The sequence below is a fragment of the Pantherophis guttatus genome, chromosome 8, assembly GCF_059756535.1.
Source record: "Pantherophis guttatus breed Tessera chromosome 8, ASM5975653v1, whole genome shotgun sequence".
Taxonomy (NCBI): domain Eukaryota; kingdom Metazoa; phylum Chordata; class Lepidosauria; order Squamata; family Colubridae; genus Pantherophis; species Pantherophis guttatus.
In genome coordinates, this window is record NC_142070.1 from 7799141 (window position 1) to 7822510 (window position 23370).

Consider the following 23370-nt stretch of genomic DNA (forward strand, 5'->3'; position numbering starts at 1 on the left):
CATTCCGTGCGCCTTTGGCGTTGAGTCATGCCGGCCACATGACCACAGAGATGTCTTCAGACAGTGCTGGCTCTTCGACTTTGAAATGGAGATGAGCACCGCCCCCTAGAGTCGGGAACGACTAGCACATATATGTGAGGGGAACTTTTACCTTTACCTTTTATTGTTAGAAGAATTGACAGTTCTTTTCTAACACCCAGTATTTGAGTGAACAACTTTTAATCCGGGCCTATATAATTCCATAATCACAACACGGCTCATTCTCTATCATTTTTGGGGTGAATTGACTATGGAGAACATCAGAACATCTACCACCATGCCCGAAAGGAGTTAGTAAAACCTTATGGAAAAACCCAGAGTTTCCATTTGTAATAATGCTTCCATTTAGCAGAACTGGGTGGCTGGTTTCGGGAAAATCCCCAGCCTAAGTCTTATTATATTAAAATCCATGTTTAACCACAAAGACCACAGTGCTTGTGGCCTAGAGATATTTTGAGAAGGTCATGTCTGTGGACCCCCAAAATGTTTCCTACATAGCATTTGACAAGGCTTGGCATGCAAACGGGTCCAAGGAGTAGAAATCTACTCAACTGTGTTATACAACCTACTTACATTTGCAAATTAACTTACTTTATTTCTCTAAAATAAAGTTGCATTCCTAGCGATCCTATCCCAAAGCAGCTGTGAGATGTTGAAATCTGGACCAGATGTAATTCCCCCACTCCTACCCCCAGAACCAGAAACTTCAGTCAAACAAGAAGAATTTCCTTCCGAAGCTCTAAATTATTCTGACCTTATGTAATCCTCTTCTCTCCAGTTAGCAACGCGTGATTTGTAAGCAAGAAAAATGGGTAAACAACTGGGGCTTTTCATAAAGACCATAGGTTCCTACAGTTATTCCTCATTTCAACTCTCCCAGGGGGAAAAATACTTTTTGTTTCATTTCCAAGATTCAAGTCCCATGTTGACTGATTCTCCAAAACTTTCTTCGCAGAACTCCCTGTCTCCTCCTCTTCCTCCTCCTCCTCCTCCTCCTCCTCCTCTCTCTTTCTTCATAGAATTACCCACATGGGAAAAATCAAAAACCATGTTTTAAATGACTTCCTTCCTCTTTCAAAACAGCAGTGCTCAGCTGGCATTGACGGACAACATACACCACACAAGACATACATACATACATACACACAATTTTCCACATGCTAAAGATTTCTGTTTAACTTTAGGGATTATATGACAGACCCCGTTCAAGGAGCCACATGCTGTACCCTTGATGTTGTTTATGGAAAGTTGAGGAAAAATGCATTGAATGTAAACATGGGTACCCCGCCTGCTAGGTATAACTCAGCACCTAGTAATTCCATGTCTACATCCATATAGTCTCCTTGGCAAGAGCCATTTTTTGGTCAAGGGGTTAAGGCACCAGGCTAGAAACCAGGAGATGGTGAGTTCTAGTCTTGTCTTAGGCACAAAAGATGATTGGGTGACTGGACCAATCACCAGGAGACTGTGAGTTCTAGTCTTAGCCATGAAAGCCAGCTGGATGATGTTGGGCCAATTCTCAGGAGACTGTGAGTTCTAGTCTCACCTTAGGCATGAAAGCCGGCTGGGTGACTTTCAGCCAATCACCAGGAGACGGTGAGTTCTAGTCCCACCTTAGGTATGAAACCTGGCTGGGTGACTTTCAGCCAATCAGGTGAGTTCTGCTCCCACCTTATGCATGAAAGTGGACTGGGTGACTTTGGACTAGTTCGTCTCACTCAGTCTCACCTCACAGGTTTGTTGTTGTGGGGAAAATAGGAGGAGGAAAGCATTTTGGATATGTCGACTGCCTTGAGTTGTTTACAAAAATAGGTGGAATATAAATTAAATAAAAATATTCTGTCAGGATGTTTGTTTGTTTGTTTGTTTATCTATTTATTTGCTGGCCTCTGGATCCTCAATACCTCTAACAGTTACATCATGATTAAAATCAAAGTTTAAAAAAGGTTAGGGTTAGAGTTAGGGTATGGAAACACCCTGCAAAAATAGATAAAAGAACCAACGGACAAAAATGACAAACCCAATCTGTTCACAACCATCAATTAAAGCTCCTCTTTATGTGCCAGATGGAACAAGGAGATTCTAACAGCTTTCCCAAAATTCAGATGAGATGGAGCTGATTGAATCTCTGCGGAAGAGCATTCCAAAGGGTGGGATGGTTACGTACGGAGAAAGCTCCTTCTGAAGCATATCAGATAGCAGTCCCCAAAGGACGGAACAGGTGGAAGACTGAAGGAGCAGGTAGTCCTTCAGATAACAAGATTGTCAAGTCTTCTTTAGCTCTTCTTTGTTTGAAGGAGTGTTTCTCCTCTTCTCCTAGCACCATTTTTATCGTAGAGACTATCTGGAGCTGTTCAACAACAGCCAGTTTAGTCTAGTGGTTATTTCTAGGCACCAGGCTAAAAACTGGGAGACAGTAAGTTCTAGTCCTGGCTTAGGTATGAAACCCAATTGGGTGGCTTTGGACCAACCACCAGGAACTTGTGAGTTCTAGTCCTGCCTTAGGCATGAAAGCTGGCTGGGTGATTTTGGGCCAATCACCAGGAGCCTGTGAGTTCTAGTCCTGCCTTAGGAGCCTGTGAGTTCTAGTCCTGCCTTAGGCATGAAAGCCAGCTGGGTGACTTTGGCCAATCACCAGGAGCCTGTGAGTTCTAGCCCTGCCTTAGGCATGAAAGCCAATTAGGTGACTTTGGCTAATCACCAGGAGCCTGTGAGTTCTAGTCCTGCCTTAGGCATGAAAGCTGGCTGGGTGATTTTGGGCAAATCACCAGGAGCCTGTGAGTTCTAGCCCTGCCTTAGGCATGAAAGCCAATTAGGTGACTTTGACTAATCACCAGGAGCCTGTGAGTTCTAGTCCTGCCTTTGGCATGAAAGCTGGCTGGGTGTCCTCTCTCTCAGTCCAAATCCCCAGGGAAAATAGGAGGAGGAAGATCTGTTGCATATGTTCCCTGCTTTGAGTAATTTGTCTGTCCCCTTCAAATACTAATTTGTGACAAATAAGTATCTGTACATGAGGAGGAGGAGAAGTAGGAGTAGGAGTAGGAGTAGGAGGAATGATATTTCTATGACGTTCTTCCTTCTTTTCCTTCTTTCCAAATTTTGAGAGTGAGCATTTTGTCATCGTGGGATTGTTGTGTGGGCGTGCTTTCCTATGACTGTTCCTTCCCTGTAGTTACTTTCGATCAGTTTCTGGTTTGCTGTAACATCTGCTTTCGTGATGTCTCAGCCTTGGAGGCCATCCAAAGGAAGCAAAGATGACATCCAACTGATGACATACTAACCTGATTAGGAGGCTGCTCATTAGGAAGGATTCAGGTAACCGGGAAAGGCAGTGGAAATGATCAGGGGATCAATGAAGAGAGATTGGAATAGCTGGTCATGGGCCACCTTGAAAAGAGAAGGATTCAGACATGGAGGGTGTCACACAGCAGAAAATTGAGAACTGGCCTCTAATGTTCTAGACTGTGGAAAATGGAAATGAAGGAGAGGGAAGGGGAACCAGGCACTTTATAATGTTGTGAAATTGTCAAAAAGAGGGCTATGAAAATATCTACAGACCCCTCACATCCTGGACATAAATTGTTTCAACTCCTATCCTCAAAACGACGCTATAGAGCACTGCACACCAGAACAACTAGACACAAGGACAGTTTTTTTCCCGAACACCATCACTCTGCTAAACAACTAATTCCCTCAGCACTGTCAAACTATTTATTTATTTATTTATTGGTTCGATTTATATGCCGCCCTTCTCCGGAGACTCAGGGCGGCTTACAATGCGTTAAGCAATAGCCTTCATACTTTTGTATATACCTGCTTAGTAGGGCTTTCGCCCCCCTCTAAACGGTGTTCTTTTTTTATACAAAGTCAGCTTATTGCCCCCACAAACTGGGTCCTCATTTTACCTACCTCGAAAGGATGGAAGGCTGAGTCAACCTTGAGCCTGGTGAGATTTGAACTCACAGTAATTGCAGGCAGCGGGTGTTACTTAACAGTACTTTAGTCTGCTGCACCACCACGGCTCTTATTATTATTCACTAAGTCCCAGTGGTGGGTTGCTCCCAGTTCTCTCCAGTTCTTCAGAACCAGTAGTAAAAGTGGCAGGAGGCTCTGCCCACCCGCCCGGACATCATAATTGACAATCTGCGCATGCGTGCGGTCCCGTTGCAAACCAGTAGTAAAGGTAAGTAGAACCCAGCTCTGCTAAGTCCGCATTACTATTATTATTAATCGTCTCATCGTTCCTATCACCCATTTCCTCCCACTTATGACTGCATGACTGTAACTTTGCTGCTTGTATCCTTACGATTTATATTGATTGTTTCCTAGTATGATTTGATTGCTTATTTGTACTCTATGACTATCATTAAGTGTTGTACCTTATGGTATTTGACAAATGTATCTTGTCTTTTTATGTACACTGAGAGCATATGCATCAAAGACAAATTCCTTGTGTCTCCAATCACACTTAGCCCCAAAAAAATTCTACTCTACTCTACTCTACTCTACTCTACTCTACTCTACTCTACTCTACTCTACTCTACTCTACTCTACTCTACTCTACTCTACTCCACTCCACTCCACTCCACTCCACTCCACTTCACTCCACTCCACTCCACTCCACTCCACTCCATATTTTCTATTCTATTCTATTCTATTCTATTCTATTCTATTCTATTCTATTCTATTCTATTCTATTCTATTCTACTCTACTCTACTCTACTCTACTCTACTTAATCTACTCTACTCTCTATTCTACTCTATTCTACTCTATTCTACTCTATTCTACGCTACTCTACTCCACTCCACTCCACTCCACTCCACTCCACTCCACTCCACTCCATATTTTCTATTCTATTCTATTCTATTCTATTCTATTCTATTCTATTCTATTCTATTCTACTCTACTCTACTCTACTCTACTCTACTCTACTCTACCCCACTCCACTCCACTCCACTCCACTCCATTCCATTCTAAAATTGATTTCTCTCCCAAAGGAGGCAAGTGGAAAGGAGAAAAGGTGAAACCATTAGTCACAGGATATTATGCTACAAGAACAAGGGACTACGTAATAGAATAACAGAATTGGAAGGCCTTTAGAGGTCTTCTAATCCAACCCCCTGCTCAAACAGGAGACCCTGGCCTATCCCAAGGATCTCCAGCCTTGGTGACTTTAAGACTTGTGGACTTCAATTCCCAGAATTCCTCATCCAGCCTGGGTTTGCTTCATGGCTGGCTGAGGAATTCTGGGAGTTGAAGTCCACAAATCTTAATGTAGCCAAGGTTGGAGATTCTTGGGTCTCCTGCTTGAGGAGGGGGTTGGCTTATTAGGAGACCTACAAAGTCCCACCCAACTCTGTTATTCTGTGACGTAGTCTCTTGTCAGAAGGTCACAAAAGGCGATCACATGACACACACACCCGGACACTGCAACCGTCATAAATACGAGGCCGTTGCCAAGCCGTTTTGATCACGTGACCACGGGAATGTTGCAAAGGCCGTGTGAAAAATGCCATTGTATCTTTGAACGGTCGCTAAATGAATTGATGGAAGGACCATCTGTATTTTGTAACATCCCAATTTATTGGAAATGCCAGCTGTTGGGCAGGTGGAATATCCCCCAGCTTTGTCAGTTGAGGCACAGAAAGATCTTGCTCTATTTCCCCAAAAGTTGCTTTTTTTCTTTTTTTCAAAGAATAAATAAATAAATAAATAATAAATAAATAAATAATTTTATTTCTATACCGCCCTTCTCCCGAAGGACTCAGGGCGGTGTACAGCCTATTAAAAACACAAGACAACATCAATTAAAATAGTTTAAAATTATTAAATGAATTTGGCTCAATTAAAAAACCCCAGGAATTTAAAACCCAATTTTAAATTGTTATGTTGATAGCCCAGCTATTGTTTTTAATTTCTATCTAGGAGAAGAGCCCTGGGAAATCTTCTGAACGTACATGCTAACACAGTGGTGAAATCCACATTTTTTTACTACCGGTTCTGTGGGCGTGGTGTGGTGGGCGTGGTGTGGCTTGGTGGGCGTGGCTTGGTGGGCGTGGCAGGGGAAGGATACTGCAAAATCCCCATTCCCTCCCCACTCCTGGGGGAAGGATATTGCAAAATCTCCATTCCCACCCCACTCTGAGGCCAGCCAGAGGTGGTATTTGCCGGTTCTCCGAACTACTCAAAATTTCCGCTACCGGTTCTTCAGAACCTGTCAGAACCTGCTGGATTTCACCCCTGTGCTAACACCCACACCTGAGACATACATTTAAATTCTACCTGGCATTTAGATTGGCAGGGAAGACCAGGACAGCGAATGTTAGCTGGTTATTCACAACAAATTCCCTGGAAAATGGCCATCTTCACTATTCCCAGCAGAAAAGAATTAATCAAACAATTTATCTTACTTCTTTTTTTCCCCTTTCTGTTCAATCATGTCTGATTTTTGGAAACGGCCCAGACAGATCTCTGCAGACTTCCTGCCATTTTTTCAGAAGTGGTTTGCCACGGTCTCCTTCCTAGGGCTGAGAGGAAGTGACTGGCCCAAGGTCACCAAGCTGGCTTCATGCCTACGACAAACCGGAGCTCACAATCTTCTTTCCAGCCGGATGCCTTAACCACTAGAGCACATTGGCTCTCAATAGAATGGAATGGAATGGAATGGAATGGAATGGAATGGAGATGGAAGGGACCTTGGAGATCTTCTAGTCCAGCCCCCTTCTCAAGCAGGAGAACCTATACCATCTCAGACAAGTGACTGTCCAGTCTCTTCTTAAAAAACTCCAGTGAGGGAGTGCCCACGATTTCTGGTGGCAAGCTGTTCCACTGGTTAATTGTCCACACTGTTAGGAAGTTTCTCCTTCATTCCAGGTTGCTTCTCTCCTTGATTAGTTTCCATGCGTTGCTTCTTGTCCTTTCCTGAGCTGCTTTGGAAAATAGCTTGACTCCCTCTTCTTCGTGGAAGCCCCTCAGATATTGGAACACTGCTGTCATGTCACCCCTAATTCTTCTTTTCTTTAGACCTCACTAGCCAGACCCCAAAACCTGCAGCCATTCTTCATATGGTTTAGTCTCTTCAGACCTTTAATCATCTTAGTTGCTCTTCTCTGGAACTTCTTCCCCAAGTCTCAACTTCTTTTAAGTAGTATAGTGACACCAAAATTGGTTTATTGATGAAGCTGAATCACCAGCAGCGTGTAGTTCTCGTTGAATGAGTGGATGGATCTTTATAGGTTTTCCGTGACTTTGAAGTTTGAACTGTTCGGGGTGGGGGGTGGAGTCTTGCGCAATGAAGGAGCTTGTGTCTTTTGCTAAATGGTGGTGGGTAATTCTTATTGTGGCGAATGGCTTATGTCCCGTGTTAGATTTTTTTCGGGGTGAGGGGCTGCTTGCTCTAATCCTATCACTTTGCTTTTCTTAGCTGTCAAAATTGCTGTTTCGAAATATCCTGTCTTGAATGGACTTCTGCCAGGCAGTATTTGCTTTGCTTATGAATGGAGCCATTTAGATAGCGGGCCTCCTCTTTCAATAGGGCCTGGTGGCACAGCAGACTAATAGCCTGTTATTAACATTCAGCTGTCTGCAATTAAAGTAAGTTCGAATCTCCCCAGGCTCAAGGTTGACTCAGCCTTCCATCCTTTCTAAGGTAGGTAAATTGAGGACCCAGTTTGTGGGGGCAATAAGCTGACTTTGTATAAATATACAAAAGTATGAAGGCTATTGCTTAATGCATTGTAAGCCGCCCTGAGTCTCCAGAGAAGGGCAGCATATAAATAAATAAATAAATAAAAAATACGCTCGTTATCTCCTTAAGCGCTGGCATCTGCTGTGGGCTATTAAGAAAGACTGGGGGGCTGCTTTCTGCCTCTAAGACCATGTTTCTCCATTGCTCCTCTGGGGAAATATAATATTCTGCCTCTTTTAATATCCCCCAAAATATTTCATTCTTTGGGGCGTTTGGGGGGGGGGCACGGCGGCTTCCCACAGTTGATTGATTTAACAGCTTGCCATGATTTACTTAACAACGGTGAGGGAAAAGGTTGTAAGATTGAAACTCCCTTTACAACGGTATGGCTTAGCAGTAGAAATTCTGGTTCCGCTTGCGGTCACAAAGGGAAGATTATCTGCATTAGAGGCTATGCCAATGTAGTAGGAGTCTGGTATTTTATTTATTTCAATTCGGATGTTGCTCAACTCCAGGCAAGTCTGGGCAAAATTTCTTGTGGTATCGGTTTCCTTAGTTGGCCTACGTCAAAGAGCTCTGACAGGATCTTTCCCTTTAAGTGGGCAAAGAAACAGTCGATTTCCCTGAAGTAATTGGCTTTCACTAGTCCTTGACTTACAACACTTCATTTAGGGACCGTCTGAAGTTACAACAGCACTGCCCATTTTCCACACTTATGACCGTTGCAGAGGCCCCATGGTGACGTGATCAAAATTTGGATGTTTTTGGCCACTGGCTGTGATGCGCTGGGAAATTGGGAGATTTAGGCAATTCAAATGAGTATAAAGATTTATTGCAAGCTTAAGTGTTCTACAAGAATCTGGCCGACTAACAGATAAGGGAAATGAGCGGGAGATAAGAAGGCATTCAAGGTGGGTTTAGATCTTTTGCAGGCACGCAGAGATTTGACTTATGATGCGTTTGACCCCTCCCTCGGACTCAGTCTGCTCATGTCCTACACCGGCATGTATTTATGACGGGTAAAGTGTCCCGGGGTCATGTGATCCCCTTTTGCGACTTTCTGACAAACAATATCAATGGGGAAACTCAGATTCACGTAACAACCGTGTTACTAACTTAACAGCTGCAATGATTCACTTAACAACAGTGGCAAGAAAAGTCGTAAAATGGAGCTAACGTTTCACTTAACCAATGTTTCACTTAGCAACGTAAATGTTGGGCTCGATTGTGGCCATAACTTGAAAACTACCTCTACTTAGTGTATCTCAGGCAGGCAATAAACAAGTGGATTAGCTAGATTATTATTTGGAATTATGGGACATTACTGTCTTCTTGATTCCTACCAATAAACTCTTTTTACTGTATATCACTAAATTGCCTATATTGATAGACTTTTGAAAGGGACTTTCTCGTTCAAACTTTCCCTCTTTATGTAATCGCATGATTGCACAGCTGCTCCTTTTTTTTGGTGACTGGCCCTAGGTTTATTAAATTCTATATTTCCTGCCTTCCTTTCTGCTTGTCTAGAGGGGGAAAAAAATCCAGTGCAGAATATCTACGCTCTCCCCTGGCAGACAGACAGACTAGGAACCATAATAAATTTTATATTTACTGGGGAAGCCTTGCTCTGGAGAATTTAAATTATACTTTCTCATCCCACCTGGGTTTTGAATAAAAGGATGCAAATTCTTTCAGATACATATCTGAGCTCCAATCCTATCTGTATCTAAATATTATTTATTCAAGCACAGGATACTTGAAAAGAAGAATAAAAGTCTTGCCTCTAACATCCTAGGAACTATTCACATGTGCACATAAGCCCCAGATGCTGCAGCCATCAAGGAGGAAAAACACTACTGTCAATCAAATTAGGCAGGCTCTTGGATTAAAGGGACATTTTACAGATAAAATTGAGTACAGGTAGTTCTCGACTTACAACAGTTCTTTTAGTGACTATTTGAAGATGAAATGGCACTGAAAAAAGTGACTTATGGCCGTTTTTCGTTCTTACGACAGCATCCCCCATGGTCAGGTGATCAAAATTCCAATGCTTGGGAACTGCTTCATATTTATGACCGTTGTAGTGTTCCGGGATTATGTGATCCCCTTCTGACGAGCAAAGTCAATGGAGAAATTGGATCTACTTAACAACCGTGTTGCTAATTTAACAAGGGCAGTGATTGTCTTAAAAACAATGGCAAGAAAGGTCGTAAAATGAAGCAAAATTCATTTTACAAATGTTAGGAACAAAAATTTTGGGCTCGACTGTGGTTGTAAGTCGAGGACTACCTGTACAGGTAGTCCTCCACTTACGACAGTTTGTTTAGTGACCATTTGAAGTTACAACAGCACTGAAAAAAGTGATTTACGACTATTTTTCACCGTGGCAGCATCTCCATGGTCACATGATCAAAATTTAGATGCTTGGCCACTGACTCAGATTTATGACCATTGCAGTGTCCCCGGGGTCATGTGATCCCCTTTAGCGAACTTTCTGACCATCAGAGTCAACGGGGAAGCCAGATTTCACTTAACCGTGTTACTGACTTAACATCTGCAGTGATTCACTTAACAGCTGTGGCAAGGAAGGTCGTAAAATGAGGCAAAACTCCCTCAGCGAATGCCTTACTTAGCAACAGAAATTTGGGGGGGCTCCATTGTGGTCGTAAGCCGAGGACTACCTGTAGAGGCGATTTGCCTTCCTTGTTAAACAGATGAAAGGCTTATGAAGGTGTGGCGTCCATTTCTGAGCTTTAGAAAAATAAATATTTAATGAGAGAGAGAGAGAGAGAGAGAGAGAGAGAGAGAGAGAGAGAGAGAGAGAGAGAGAGATTTGGAAAGGACAAAGAAAGGTTTTCCCCAAGGTTTCCACATTATACACACAATCGCATTTCAAGATAATAATTTTATTTATAGGCACTTCCTGGGTTAAGAACGAATTCCTAACTCTGTCTTTAAGTCAGATTTTATACAAGTTGGAAGTTGTGCTTACAAATGGACTGGCTGTCATTAAAAATTGTAGCTCCCCCTTGTCCTTCCTCCCCAAATGCTGAAGTTGTACTTCCAGGAACTGAGGAAGACCAACTGTATACAGGTAGTCCTCGATTTACGACCACAACGAGCCCCAAATTTTTGTCGCTAAGTGGAACATTGGTTCAGTGAATTTTGCTCCATGTTAAGAACTTTCTTGCTACTGTTGTTAAGTGGAGCGTTGCAGTTGTTAAATTACTAACACGGTTGTTAAGCGAGTCCGGTTTTCCCAGTGGCTTTGCTCGTCAGAAGGCCGCAAAAGGGGATCACATGACCCTGGGACACTACAATCGTCATCAATGTGAGTCAATTCCCAATGTCTGAATTTTGATCACCTGACCATGGGGGATGCTGTCGTAAGTGTGAAAAACGGTCCTAAGTAACTTTTTTCAGTGCCATTGTAACTTCCAACGGTCACTAAACGAACTGGTGAGGACTACCTACATTAATGATGTGTGGCCTTAGTGGTTCTTGAAAACATTGTGCCGCTTCAGCGGTTTGTTGGCTCAAGGGATATTTCAAGGTAGACCAAACTAGATTAGACTAGACTAGACTAGACTAGACTAGACTAGACTAGACTAGACTAGACTAGACTAGAATAGAATAGAATAGAATAGAATAGAATAGAATAGAATAGAATAGAATAGAAAATATGGAATGGAATGGAATAGAATAGAATGGAATAGACTAGAGTAGAGTAGAGTAGAGTAGAGTAGAGTAGAGTAGAGTAGAGTAGAGTAGAGTAGAATAGAATAGAATAGAATAGAATAGAATAGAATAGAATAGAATAGAATAGAATAACAGAATTGGAAGGGACCTGAGAGGTCTTCTAGTCCAACCCCCTGCTTAGTCAGGAAACCCTACACCAGTTCAGACAAATGGTTGTCGAATCTCTTCTCAAAAACTTCCAGTATTGGAGCATTTACAACTTCTGCAGGCAAGTTGTTCCACTGACGAATTGTTCTAGCTGTCAGGAAATTTCTCCTAAGTTGCTTCTCTCCTTCATTAGTTTCCACCCATTGCATCTTGTCTTGCCTTCTGCTGCTTTGGAGAATAGCTTGACTCCCTCGTCTTTGTGGCAGAAACCCAAATTGTCTAGGTCTATGCTACTTGTTTTGAACTCTGGTGCTGGAGAAGAACTCCTGCGGGTCTCTTGGATTGCAAGGCGATCCAACCGGTCAGTCCTAGAGGAGATCAACCCTGACTGCTCTTGAGAAGGCCAGATCCTGAAGAGGAAACTCAAATACTTTGGCCACCTAATGAGAAGGAAGGACTCAACTATTTCAACTACAGGGCATCCTTGACTTACAATTACAATAAAGTCCAAATTTTATGTGGCCAAACGAGACAGTTGTTAAGTGAGTTTTGTTCTAACTTTCTTGCCACCGTTGTTAAGTGAATCAATGCAGTTGTTAAGTTAGTAATATGGTTGTTAAGTGAATCTGCCTTCCCCATTGACTTTGTTTGTCAGAAGGTCACAAAAGGTGGATCACATGATTCCGGGGCCCGGCAACCGTCATAAGTATGAATCCTTTGTCAAGCATTTGAATTTTGATCACGTGACTGTGGGGATGACGGTCGTAAGTGTGAAAAACACTCATAAGCCACTTTGTATAATGCTGTTGTAACTTTGAACAGTCACTGTACGAATTCACGGACTACCTGTATTTTTCAGTGTATGAAAAAAAATTACATACGATTATAAAAACTAATTCTTTTCTTTTATTATTTAACATCAATATTTATTTATTTATCTTGGCTGAAAACCAGGAAAATTGGAGCCAATGAGAACAATTGGACCAGTATTTTTTTTTTAAAATGTGACAGCTTTAAGTTATGTAGACTTCACCGGAACGAGAATAAACAGGTGAATTAAACTGAGCCAACAGTCTTGATTCATACTTTGTGCCAGACCGTGGTTTTTTTTAGCGACAATGTTTTGAATAAAACACAAACCACCGAGTTCGCACGGCCCTAATCCAAACCGCATCCTATCTTAGAATATCAAAATTCCAAACACTGGGATCATCCGCAATTTAAATGAATAGGAAAGATTGCTGCTCTCTCTCTCTCTCTCGGGCCAATTGTCGATTCTACGATACCGTAGAAATGCCTGCACACAGCTTTCTTGGCGACAAAAGAAATAAGAAAAAAACGAGGGGGAAAGGAAGAAGTGGAGGGAAAGAGTAGAACGAAAAGCGAAGCGCAGTTTGTTTGTATGTTTGTTTGTTTTTGGAAAACAGAAATTGCAGTACACAATTAAGTGTGGGTGTGTGCTTGGGTCAGGACCCACAAAATGATTTGTTTGCTAAGATAAAAAAAATGAATTGGGAAGTGAAAGTGAGTAGGATGGGAATTCCCTGAAGACTATCAGTGGGTGAACAGGCAATAAATTAGTTGTTCACCGGGGTAAGAACATCTCTTCTCTGTCTGGATCACAAGCAGGAAAGGGGACACAACGCAGAGATGAGCCAACAAGTTTTCTTCACCATCCTTGTTCTTCTGGCTTGCTGCGGGGCTCTCATACAAGGTAAAATAATGAACTGGTTATCTTTTTTGGTTCTAGAAGGGAGGCATTTCCAAGCTCACCCATCCCCAGATTTTCAAGACCCCTCTTTCCTGTTTCTTCTACTTCTCGCTCCTTCGTCCTTCGTGCAACTTCCTTTCGTATCCTGGTGTAACCTTTTTGTAACCTAGAAATAAGGAGAAATTTCCTGACAGCGAGAACATTTAATCTGTGGGACTGATTTGCTTCCAGAAGTTGTGGTTGCTCCAACATCAGAGGATTTTTTTTCAAGAAGACAGGTGACAGCCCTTTGCCCTGAAAGGGTCTCCTAAGGGGTTGGACTAGAAGACCTCCAAGGTGCCTTCCGAACTCTTGTTATTCTTGTTATTCGGGGGCTCCTTCCTCTATTCCTAGTCCTCTGGAACGTCTGTTTCTGGCTTCGAAGTGGGGGAAAACAGAATTAAAAGGATCTGGGTTGGGAAAATAAGATTTGCTTTATGGGAACAGGGTCAAGAGAAGGCAGCTGTGGAGTCCACTAGACTAGAGGAATGTTTTAATGGGTGAAAACATGCATGAAATGGAATCTGTGTGATTTATTTGTCGCCTCTGTCTGAGAAATTCTCAATTTCGAGGTTCCTGGTTTGAATTTTCCCTAATCAAGCAAGATAATTTTGCCTATCATCTTTATCTTTCTTTCCTTCTTTCTTTCTTTCCTTCCTTCCTTCCTTCCTTCCTTCCTTCCTTCCTTCCTTCCTTCTTTCTTTCTTTCTTTCTTTCTTTCTTTCTTTCTTTCTTTCTTTCTTTCTTTCTTTCTTTTCTTTCTTTTTCTGTCTGTCTTTCTTTCTCTCTCTCTCTCTCTCTCTCCCTCCCTCCTTCCCTCCCTCTCCCCCTCTTTCTCCTGTTCTCTCCTCTCCTACAATATAGAATTAGAATATCAGAGTTGGAAGGGACCTTGGAGGTCTTCTAGTCCAACCCCCTGCTTAGGCAGGAAACCCTACACCACTTCAGACAAATGGTTATCCAACCTCTTTTTAAAAACTTCCAGTGTTGGAGCATTCACAACTTCTGGAGGCAAGTTGTTCCACTGATTAATTGTTCTACCTGTCAGGAAATTTCTCCTGAGTTCTAAGTCGCTTCTCTCCTTGATTAGTTTCCACCCATTGCTTCTTGTCCTGCCCTCAGGTGCTTTGGAGAACAGCTTGACTCCCTCCTCTCCTCTCCTCTCCTCTCCTCTCCTCTCCTCTCCTCTCCTCTCTCTAAATTGGGGCCAATCTTATTTCCATATGGATGATTTTTCCAAAGAAGGAGCCACCCCAGAGAAGGCCCTTCTTCTTGGCCCCACTAGATGAATCTCCTTAAGAGAGGGGGAAAACTGAAGGGAAAAAAAGATAAAATGAAATAGTAGAGAAGATCCAAATCTTCCAGATACGTTGGACAATAATTTGAAGCATATTTATTCACCACAACTATGGTGGCTGGGGTGACGGAGCATGGAGGTTATAATCCAACAGATTGGAAAGCACCAGGTTGGAAAAGGTTAGTGCAAAGGTCAAGCTAGATTTCGAACATCCCTCATCCCTTTGTCTGAGTGCCAGTTTGGTGCCGTGGTTAAGACACCAGGCTAGCCACCAGGAGGCTGTGAGTTCCAGTTCTGCCTTACTTCTCTTAGTATAATCACAGGATTTTCATTTTTTTCATTTTTCATTTTATTTAATTTGTATACCGCCCTACTCCCGAAGGACTCAGGGTGGTGAAGAGGCACAGGATAAAACACATAGAATACAAAAATTTAAGAGCAGAAGTAAAATCGAATTAAATCAATTTAGCCCAAGACAAATTTAAAACCCCAAATTAAAATTTACATTAAAAAGAGAATGGGAAAGGTTAGGCCAGACCAGCCTGGTGAAATAAAAAGGTCTTGAGAGCGCGGCAGAAGGTGCGTAGATCCAGGATCATCCGTATCTCCGGGGGGAGCTTGTTCCAGATAGTAGGTGCCCCCACAGAGAAGGCTCTCCCCCTGGGGGCCACCAGCCGACATTGTTTGGCCGACGGCACCCGGAGGAGTCCCTCTCTGTGAGAGCGTACCGGCCGGTGGGAGGCCGTTTGTGGCAGCAGGCGGTCCCGTAAATAACCAGGCCCTAAGCCATGGAGCGCTCTAAAGGTGGTAACCAAAACCTTGAAGCGCACCCGGAAGACCACCGGGAGCCAGTGATGATTGTAAGAGTGGGAGCAAGCATATGCGTCACCTTACACGTCTTAGAAAAAAAGAGAGGAAGCAATTGCAATGGAGTAAAACGGAGAATACGCTTTGAATGAGCACATACACCAACCCCACATAGCCAACCAAAAATTTATTTGTGTGGCTGGCAAGAAAACCTTCCCATACATTACACCAGTGTTTTTCAACCTCTGCGGTATTCAGATGAGGAATTTGGGAGTTGAAGTCCACTCATCACAGTACAGAACAACAGAACTGGAAGGGATCTTGGAGGTCTTCTCATCCAACATCCTGCTCAGGAAGGAAACCCTATACCTGTGATGGTGAACCTATGGCATGCGTGCCACAGGTGGCACACATAGCCATATCGGTGGGCACGCGAGCTCAGCTCCGGCACACATGCGTGCACTGGTTTTCAGGCCTTCTGGGCCCACCGGAAGTTGGCAAGTGGGCCGTTTTCGCCCTCCCCAGACTCCTAGAAAGGCTCTGGAGCCTGGGGAGAGAGAAAAATGGGCCCACCAGGCCATCGCGTGCCAGGAGTGTGGGGAGTGTGGGGGTTGCACGCGGATGCACGGGGGACTAGGCACATAGAATTATGGGTGTGGGCCCGTGCGCATGCGACCCCCCCGTGTTCCCCCCAGTCCTGGCACACAATGGCAAAAAGGTTAGCCATCACTGCCCTATACCATTTCAGACAAATTGTTATCCAGTGTCTTCTTTAAAAACTTCCAGTGTTGGAGCATCCACAACTTCTGGAGGCAAGTCGTTCCACTGATTAATTGTTCTAACTGTCAGGAAATTTCTCCTTAAATGGTTGCTTTTCTCCTTGATTAGTTTCCATCCGTTGCTTCTTGTTCGACCTTGAGATGCTTTGGAGAATAGGTTGACCCGCTCTTCTTTGGCCTGTTAAATACTGGAAGACTGTTATCATATCACCCCATTCATTCCTTACTTTCACTTTTTTTTCAGTTACTTATTTCTTTTCTTTCTTTTCCCTGCCTTTTCTTTTTTTAAAGAATGTCTTTTTCTATCCTTTTAAAAATTCCGGATGTGTTGTACCTATGTGTCTTGAAAAAGCAGCAAAGGTTTGGGACTTTAACTTAGCCTATTTTCCATATTCCATAACCCCATGTTAGAAGAAACCCCTCCTAGAGAATGAAATATTTTGATGGATATTAAAGAGGCAGAATATTATATTTCCCCAAAGGAGAAATAGAGAAAAATCTTAACAAAGGCAGAAAGCAGCCCCATCGCTTCAAGCAGAAGCTTCAAGTCTTTCGGAATGCATATTTTATATCCATTCAGAAAGATTGGACCAATCTATTCATAAACAAACACCTTCAGCCGCAGCTCCAGCTGATGGGATTAAGAATTTACATCCCCCCCACCCAAATTCTAAGGGCATGACATTTAGGATGTAATAGGATTAACCCATCACCATTAGAATAGCAAAAGACACAAGGCTCATTGCATTGCACAAACCCCCTGGAGCGTCTCAAACCCCAGAACCCTACAAAAATCCATCCATTCACTCAGCAATTTTGTCAGTCACCCCAAAAACATTCTGCTGTCACTGAAGTATCTGGAAACCAAATAAACAGGGACCTCCTTTTCCATGTGGTCTGCATTTGATTTCCAGCATCTTTCTCCTGTCTTGGAACCGGACCGGATTTTTCTTCCAATACTCCAGTCTGCGGAAAAATCTCTCTCCACAGAACTGGACCCAGGGGTACCCAAAAGGTTGGGGGCCTCTGCCTTAGATGATTGTGACTGATGGGTAAAGAACTTACCTTTTCTAAATGATCCCTTGCAGGATTGCCCACCTCCAGCCGGGAGCGCTGTTTATGCAAAAGATCAGGAATGTTGTCCGTGAACATGGAACGTGTGGTGAAAGTCGAGTACCACAAGTCAACCACCAGCTGTGGACATGAGGAACTGCTGTAAGTAGCTGAGCCGAATCCTGCTGCCTTTTCCCGTTGAAGCTATTGAATTGCTCTCTAGGTAGTCCTCGATTTACAACCACGAACGAGCCCAAAATTTCCATTGCTCAGTGAGATGGTTCTTACTTCTCCCCCTTTATGACCGTTTTTGCCACAGTTGTTAAGTGAATCCCTGCAATTGTTAGCAACACCGTTGTAAAAGAGAATCCCCATGGACTTTGCTTGTCAGACGGTCGCAAAAAAGGGGATCATGTGACCCCGGGACATTGCAGCTGTCATAAGTACATGCCAGTTGCCAAATGCTGGGATTTTGATCATGTAACCACGGGACATTGCAGCTGTCATAAGTACATGCCAGTTGCCAAATGCTGGGATTTTGATCATGTGACCACGGGAATGTTTTGGGGTTTTTGCTGAAACAAAGAGGAACAATTAACTTGCAGTCTAGGGGTTTGAGGATTAGAAAGTGTAGACTATGGAAAGAAGGAAACTGTGTTGTAACCTTTGAGAGAGAGACTAAGATGTAAATAAATGTAACTGCCGTTAAAAAGGTTGGAAACCACCTTATAACCTTCTCTTTCTCTTTCCCTTTCCTTTTCCTTTTGCCTTTCCCTTCCTTATTTGCACTTTTTTTCAGTTACTTATTTCTTTTCTTTCTTTTCCGTACATCTTCTTTTCTTTTTTTTAAAAAATGTATCTTTTTATCCTTTTAAAAATTCCGTTTGTGGGTGCCTACCGGTATGTATCTTGAAAAACCAGCAAAGCTATGGGACTTAGAACCTAGTCTATTTTCCATATTCCATATCCCCCATGTTAAAGCAAACCTTAATGCCACTGTTCGTATGTATCTGCAAAAGTACACTGCTCAAAAAAATAAAGGGAACACAAGCAGAAGACATCCGAGATCTGAACGAATGAAATAGCCTTATTAAATACTTTGTTCGTTACATACAGTAGTTTTGTGTTCCCTTTAGTTGTTTGAGCAGGGTATAAATTATTGTATGTAAAGAACAAAGTATTTAATAAGGCTATTTCATTCGTTCAGATCTCGGATGTCTTCTGCTTGTGTTCCCTTTATTTTTTTTGAGCAGTATATATAGGATTCTCTCTATGTGTCTCTGTCTCTCCTTCTCTCCCTCTCTCTCTCTCTCTCTTTCTCTCTCTCTTTCTTCAAAAGTTGTCCTATGCATACAGTAGAGTGCCTTTTTCTGTCCCCAAATGGTGCGGCCTCAGGGCTGCTGAGTGGAGGGTGGAAGGTGGGTAGTCTCAGAATAGTTTGGGATTCATAGCCCCCAGCCCCAGTTTTCTGCCCTGCATAGATTCTTAGTACTTTGTCCTGTCGTTCCTTGTCTCCCACTTAACTCGCAGTCTGTGAGACAGATAGGAAAGCCCCCACACATACACACATACATACGCACACACAGGATCAACGCTCTTGCAGGCAAACAACAGTTTTACAACACTGCCTCCTAAATCTGCAGCATGATCCCTGCGTCAAAAGAGAACCGGTTTCCTATCCTCTGACAGATAAATAAAGGGATCATAAGTCAAACTACCTGATTCAAAAACAAAACTTGAAAGCGACTAAAATTCATTTCCTTGCTTTCAATGGTCACACAGCCATAGGTAGCTGCAAACGAAGTAAGACAGAGAAAACTGCAAAAGATCCAAGGTGTGGTTTCAAACAGATGGCCTAAAGAAATTTTAAAAAAGATAAATTCATTTGTTTTGTTCAGTTCATACAATACACGGTAAAACTTATGAGCAGACCATAAAATAATTAGTTCACACAACAGCTGGCACAGACAAAAGTAAACTTCAGAAATAAGAAAGTGCTTGTTGCCAACAATCAAATGTCTAATTGTAAATTCATGGTGTGAAACACACATCCATATCTCAGTTAGAATAAATCCTTCCAAGGACTCCTGTTGGGATCTCCTGAAATTTTTCAGATTTTTTATTGATCAGGATGGGAACAAGATGATCTTAGCTCCTTTACGTGTCCTAGTAGCCAGGATGTCTAGCTGGAATTTTTAAAAATTCCAAAGTTTTCCCCCCAGAGGGTTATTATGGAAATCTGGCATATGGTTTCCCCAGTTACGCCTTAGGTCTTCCTCGTTTGAGGTCAACAGTTGTGGGTATGTTGAGTTTGACAATCTGGAGAGGTAACAGTAACAAGTTGGAAGGGACCTTGGAGGTCATCTAGTCCAACCCCCTGCTCACACAGGAGATCTATACTAGGCAGGTGAATGGGCTTCAAAACAGTTGCACCGATTGTCGATTAATGATGAATGTTAATAACATCAAACAATCCTTTTGTCTAATTTGGTCTCTAATTTGTATATATGCAGAGTGTTCCTTAGAAACAACCGAAGACGCTGTCTGAATTTGAATGGGGACCAAGGCAGGAGAATTAAACAGGTAAGCAAAGCAGTGATCATTTTGGTGAAGCTTTAGCTGTGTTTGTGTTTTTCTAAGGACCAATAAATCAAGCTGGAATGAAGAAAGAAATCTTTTTTCAACTGTTTATTCCTGCGCAAATTCCCTCACGCTTGGGAATCGAGCATCCTGAGTAAAAATTGGCTCAGATTTTTATTTTTATAAAAATCTGAGCCAATTTGTAAAAAATGGCTCAGATACACTAACTTTTCTTCGTTCTTTACCACATGTCAGTTTCTGTGATTTCCTTCACAAGGTTAGCGTTCACCCTTAGTTGATCACGTTGGTCATATTTAGTACAAAATTACTCATAGAAGGTCCTTGAAACATTATGAATCTTATCTCCTCGCCAGACGTCTATGGAGATTCTTGGTCATTCAGGTCATAGTTGTTTGAAAAGTGCTTTTTCAAAAGGCAACTGTTTTTTCCTTGAGGAAGAAGTCTCGCTTCTCATCCAAGAAGCTCCATCAGACAATGAAGACCAGACAACTGCAAAGAAATAGATTCCTTCCATCCCACCACCATAATCCTTTTCAGAACCTATCCTCCACCATCCAGCCAGAACTGATGAAGCTTCTTAGATGAGAAGCAAAATGCCTTCTTCTTCCTCAAGGAAAAAAGAAATAGACCAATTGCCTTTTGAAAAAAAAGCACCTTTGAAAATCATTGCCAGATGTTTCCTGATGTTAAACTGTGGCTTGTTTGTCAGTTTTGCAAGGAAGCCAGCAAAGAGAGGGGAAGCTTAGAACAATCCAGTGGATAATTTAATCAGTTCTAACTTTGGGTGGCCCATTATTCTACATAATTGGATTAATTCCTGATAGACTTGATCTTCAAAACAACCCTTGAGACCTTTTCTTAGGAATGGGATTCCTTTCCCATAGAAGTTAACACTTTTGGTGTTGCTTTCTCTAGGATTTAAAGGGGACTTTCCCTGTTTTGAAGGATTCCCTTATTTTATATTCTTCGTCATTTTATATGCTTAAGCTATCATCAAGCTAAGCCATAGGAAGAACAGTATGTAGGAACTGGGTATGTCTAGTTTAATGAAAAGAAGGACTGGGGATGACATGATAGCAGTCTTCCAATATTTGCGGGGCTGCCACAAAGTAAAGAATAGGGTGTCAACTTATTCTCCAGAGCACCTCAAGGCGGGACAAGAAGCAATGGATGGAAACTAATCAAGAAGAGATGCAACCTAGAATTAAACAGACATTTCCTGACAGTAAGGACAATTAATCACTGCTTGCCTCCAGAAGTTGTGGGTGCTTCAACACTGGAGGTTATTAAGAAGAGACTGGACAATTATTTGTCTGAAATTGTATACGGTCTCTGATTAAGCAGGGGGTTGGACTAGAAGACCTCCAAGGTCCCTTCCAACTCTGTTATTCTATCAGTCAGAACACAAAGCCGAAGGATTTTAGAAGAACATCATCAACTTTCAATGCAACCTTTTGTAGGTTGAGAAAAACTAATCAAGTTTCTATTTTATTTTATTTATTTATTTATTTTGTCGAGTACAAATTAGATAATATATATAAGTATAAGCATGAATTGAATACATAAAATGAATACAATTAAAGGGAACATTAGGACAGGGATGGAAGGATTGCTGGTACTCTTATGCACGCCCCTTACCGACCTCTTAGGAATGGGGTGAGGTCAACAGTAGACAGTTTAAGGTTAAAGTTTTGGGGGTTTTGGGATGAGACCACAGAGTCAGGTAGTGCATTCCAGACATTGACCACTCTATTACTGAAGTCATATTTTCTGCAATCGAGTTTGGAGAGGTTCATTTTAAGTTTGTATCTATTGTGCGCTCGTGTATTGTTGTGGTTGAAGCTGAAGTAGTCATTGGCAGGTAGGACATTGTAGTGGAATAATCAGTATGCTTAGGTCATACTTCCTATGCTTTCTTTACAGGCAATTATAGAAGAAAAAAATGCCAACCAATGAAGTTCAAGCTGAGTTTTAGAGAAGCTGCTTCATAAATGATTCACTTCCTAAAGACACGTAATCAGTTTCTGAAGGATTCATAATCTTTGACATCCACGTTGGAAGCCAACAGCGTTATTCTTATCAAGCTGCTGGGGTTTAGAAGTTAAGCCCAAGCACTTCCCATAGGAATTCATTAAAACAAGTACAAGAGGGATGCAATGAGTTGAAATGTCTGTGATTTTCTTTTGATTTTGACATCTCTGACCATAGAAGATGTTCATTCTTCCAAATCAGACAAGCCAGGACAATGTGATACAGGCACCCTTCATTCCTAAATATTTTATGCTTGTTACATCAATGCAGATGGTCCTTGACTTACAACCACAACTGAGTCCAACATTTCCGTTGCAAAAGCAAGACCATTAAAAGTGAGATTTGCTTCATTTTACGACCTTTCTTGCACAGTGTTTAAGTGAATTCACTGCAGCTGTTAAGTTAGTAACACGGATTTCGAATCTGGCTTCCTCCTTGACTTTGCTTATCAGAAGGTCGCAAACCAGGATCATATGACCTCGGGACACTGCAACCGTCATAAATTTGAGTCAGTTGTCGAGCAACCTAATTTTGATCACACGAGTTGCTGCAGCAGTCTTGAATCTGAAAATTATCCCTGCTTTCAGAGGCGTTTTAACTTGAAAAGAACTAGTTGGTGGCCCAGTAGCTAAGACACTGAGCTTGTCGATCAGAAAGGTTGGCAGTTCGGCGGTTCGAATCCCTAGTACAGGTCTCCTGTGTGAGCAGGGGGTTGGACTAGATGACCTCCAAGGTCCCTTCCAACTTTGTTACTGTTTATCTGAATTTTAATCATGGGGATGTACAATGGTTGTAAGTGTAAAACATTGATCATAAGTCTGTTTTTTCAGTGCCATTGTAACTAAATGAATGGTTGTAAGTCAAGGACTACCTATATGTCATGCTTGTTAATACAATTAGAGGCTTCCATTCCCGATCATGTTCTGTGTGTGTTGTAATGTTGCAGTCCAAGCTTTATCATTTTTTAGTAGCGTTGCAATTTTGTACGTAAGTCGAAGAATGGAGCCTGTGGCACCATAACACACCATATCTCCCATTGAGTCCTCTGTGGGCATTTATGTATATAGTCTACTATAGTTTAAGAGAATATTTCTTCAATATTTCAATAAATGTCATTCTGCTATTCTCTGTCTGACTTTTATTCACACAGTATGTCCTCAAAATACATTTAACCTGATTGCTGAATAAACTCAAATCCTTTGGCTGTCACACACTCAAACGATAGATTTACCAAACTGGCTGACTTACATAACCAACACATCTGACACACAAAAAAAGCTTTGCCCTTGTAGAAATCTAACATCCAAATTGGTATCTGATTTTGATCAAAGTATAGTGCTTGCATTTTTCAACCAATATAAAATCTCAGGCACAAATCTGACACGATTTTAAATGTGTGTGTTTGTATTTCACTTGCAGTATATTTTTTGTTGGAAAATTTCATCATCTGACAGCTGAGGCATCTGCAAGAGGGTTAAA

The 23370-nt window shown here is 42.1% G+C and overlaps 1 protein-coding gene across 1 annotated transcript; it reads left to right on the plus strand.

The window, feature by feature from the left end:
* Positions 1-12714: 12714 nt before the first annotated feature.
* On the plus strand, positions 12715-23014 carry LOC117673638 (C-X-C motif chemokine 11). The gene is made up of 4 exons (XM_034431119.3): positions 12715-13287; positions 17295-17421; positions 19773-19842; positions 21784-23014. The coding sequence occupies exons 1-4, from the start codon at positions 13224-13226 to the stop codon at positions 21814-21816; spliced, it is 294 nt and encodes a 97-aa protein (XP_034287010.1). The 5' UTR covers positions 12715-13223; the 3' UTR covers positions 21817-23014.
* Positions 23015-23370: the final 356 nt, after the last annotated feature.

Excerpts from the sequence above, each read along its gene's own strand:
- LOC117673638 (XM_034431119.3), top strand. The coding sequence starts at position 13,224 with ATGAGCCAACAAGTTTTCTTCACCATCCTTGTTCTTCTGGCTTGCTGC. Across the intron at positions 13,288-17,294 it reads CTGCGGGGCTCTCATACAAG|GATTGCCCACCTCCAGCCGG; the intron begins GTAAAATAATGA and ends GATCCCTTGCAG. Across the intron at positions 19,843-21,783 it reads AAGGCAGGAGAATTAAACAG|GCAATTATAGAAGAAAAAAA; the intron begins GTAAGCAAAGCA and ends CTTTCTTTACAG.